The following is a 1,869-nucleotide window of genomic DNA, read 5'->3' as shown; positions in this document are numbered from 1 at the left end:
CCTGGGATGTGGGCGCTTTCCAGTCTCCGACACGAGCGCGGCAGTGGTGGGCACTGGTGGGCACTGGTGGGCACTGGTGGGCACTGGTCCGAGCGTCCCCGTCCCACCGGCCGCTCCTTCCCGCCGCTCTATAGCCCCAGCACCGGGATCAGGATGGGAATGAGGAGCAGGATCCGGCTCTCCCGCTGCCGGCTGCTTCCCGCCTTGGGATCCGTGAAAGTCTTCTGGTCCGGCATCACGTCCGTGGTCAGCTGGGCCTGGGGAGGAAGGACGGGAGTGGGGTTTTAGGGAAAAGCATCCCAAAGTTGGGAGACACCTCTGGGGTGGCATTCCCAAGATGTTTGCTTTGGGAGAGAATTCCCAGCTCCGGGATTCCCCAAGTACCTGGGAGTAGCACAAGCTCTGCTCCTTGGATTGGTTGGGCTTCAGGCCTTGTTCCTGGCAGGAGAAATTGGGAATGGTTAGGGGAGGAATGTGCCCCTGGAGCTGGTTCAGGATCCCAAATTTCACCGTGGTAATCGGCTTGGAGCGGGTGATGGAGCACGGGGAGATTTGGGAATGGCTCATCCCATCTCCACAGGGAGCCCAGGGCCTTCCATGGATCCTGCCAGGAATCCTGCCTGGAATCCTGGGACACCCCACCAGTCCCCATCCTACTCCTCTGCACTCCTGGGACATTCCCAGCCATTCCCCAATCCCATTTTTTTCCCCATTCTTGGAACATCCCCAACCACTCCCCAGTCCTATTTTTCTCCCATTACCGGGACATCCCCAGCCACTCCCCAATCCCATTTCCCTGCATCCCCAGCCATTCCCCAATCCCATTTTTTTCCCCATTCTTGGAACATCCCCAACCACTCCCCAGTCCTATTTTTCTCCCATTACCGGGACATCCCCAGCCACTCCCCAATCCCATTTCCCTCCAACTTCTTTCCCACCCATGGACCAAAACATGGACGCCCAAGCCCAGTGCTCGGCAAGACAACACGGATTTTCCAGATTTCCCAAATAACCCTGGAATTCCATCTCCCAAACCAGGAGAAGTCAGGCTCAGGGAGCCACCTCGACAGGTGAGGGGTAAGGCGGGTGGGGAATCCCATTTCCCTCCCCAAACAGTGCCCGGATCCTTCCAGTCCCCGGATGAATCCGAGCAGGACATTTCCCCAATCCCACAGGATGCGGCTGCTGTCCCAGACCCCCACCAGTGCTCCCAGTTTGCGGCAGGGACTGGGCCACACCTGGAGGGAGGTGCAGGTGCTGATGACGCTCGTGTCGTAGGCAGTGTTGCTGTCGTTGACGTCGTCCGGCAGCACCGGGCTCTTCACCTTCGGCAGCACTGTCGTGGCGGGATTGGGAATTTTGGGAGCCAGGTTCACGTCGGTGCCGTTCCCAAAAGCTTGGATGGCGTTTCCTGGCAGCGGGAGAGATTTAGGAAGGATGGGAACGACAGGACGAGAGAAAAGGGGCAGGGCGGGGAAGCGCCTTACGGAGACAGGGGTTTTCCGTGAAATCCCGCAGGAATTTCTCGCACTCCTCCTCCATGTTCCCGCTGCCTTTGCAGGAGCACCAGGGCGAGATGGTGATGCTGGTGGTGCTGGCGTCCACGTAGTTGGGGGTGATGTCAAAGCCTGGCGAGGAGGAGGGAACGGGGATGAAATCCCAGTGGGAAAAGTCATTCCCGATCCTGACTCCCGGCACTCACCGATGAGCCCTGCGTAGGAGCCCAGGCACGCCTGGAAGTTGTCCCCAGGACAGTTGGTCAGGGACTGGAAGGTGGCCTGGCAGTTGGTGTGGAAATCGGCCAGCCGGGACCTGCAGAGGAGGAAAAGTGGGAAAACAACGGGATTTGAGCGCCAATTCCATCCCAGA

The 1,869-nt window shown here is 59.2% G+C and overlaps 1 protein-coding gene across 1 annotated transcript in view; it reads right to left on the bottom strand.

The window, feature by feature from the left end:
• Positions 1-9: 9 nt before the first annotated feature.
• The window catches only part of GFRA2 (GDNF family receptor alpha 2), a 20,592-nt gene continuing 18,732 nt past the window's right edge, over positions 10-1,869 (bottom strand). Inside the window, exons 4-8 of the mRNA XM_014311156.2 lie at positions 1,703-1,812; positions 1,488-1,628; positions 1,239-1,411; positions 385-438; positions 10-257 (exon numbers count right to left, since the gene is read on the bottom strand). Of these exons, the coding sequence (XP_014166631.2) occupies positions 129-257; positions 385-438; positions 1,239-1,411; positions 1,488-1,628; positions 1,703-1,812 (607 nt within the window). The 3' untranslated portion in view covers positions 10-128. The remainder of the gene's footprint in view (positions 258-384; positions 439-1,238; positions 1,412-1,487; positions 1,629-1,702; positions 1,813-1,869) is intronic.

This window comes from Geospiza fortis, unplaced genomic scaffold, assembly GCF_000277835.1.
Source record: "Geospiza fortis unplaced genomic scaffold, GeoFor_1.0 scaffold617, whole genome shotgun sequence".
Classification (NCBI taxonomy): Eukaryota; Metazoa; Chordata; class Aves; order Passeriformes; family Thraupidae; genus Geospiza; species Geospiza fortis.
The sequence above is the reverse complement of the archived record's forward strand: the minus strand, read 5'-3'. Positions and strand labels throughout refer to the sequence as shown.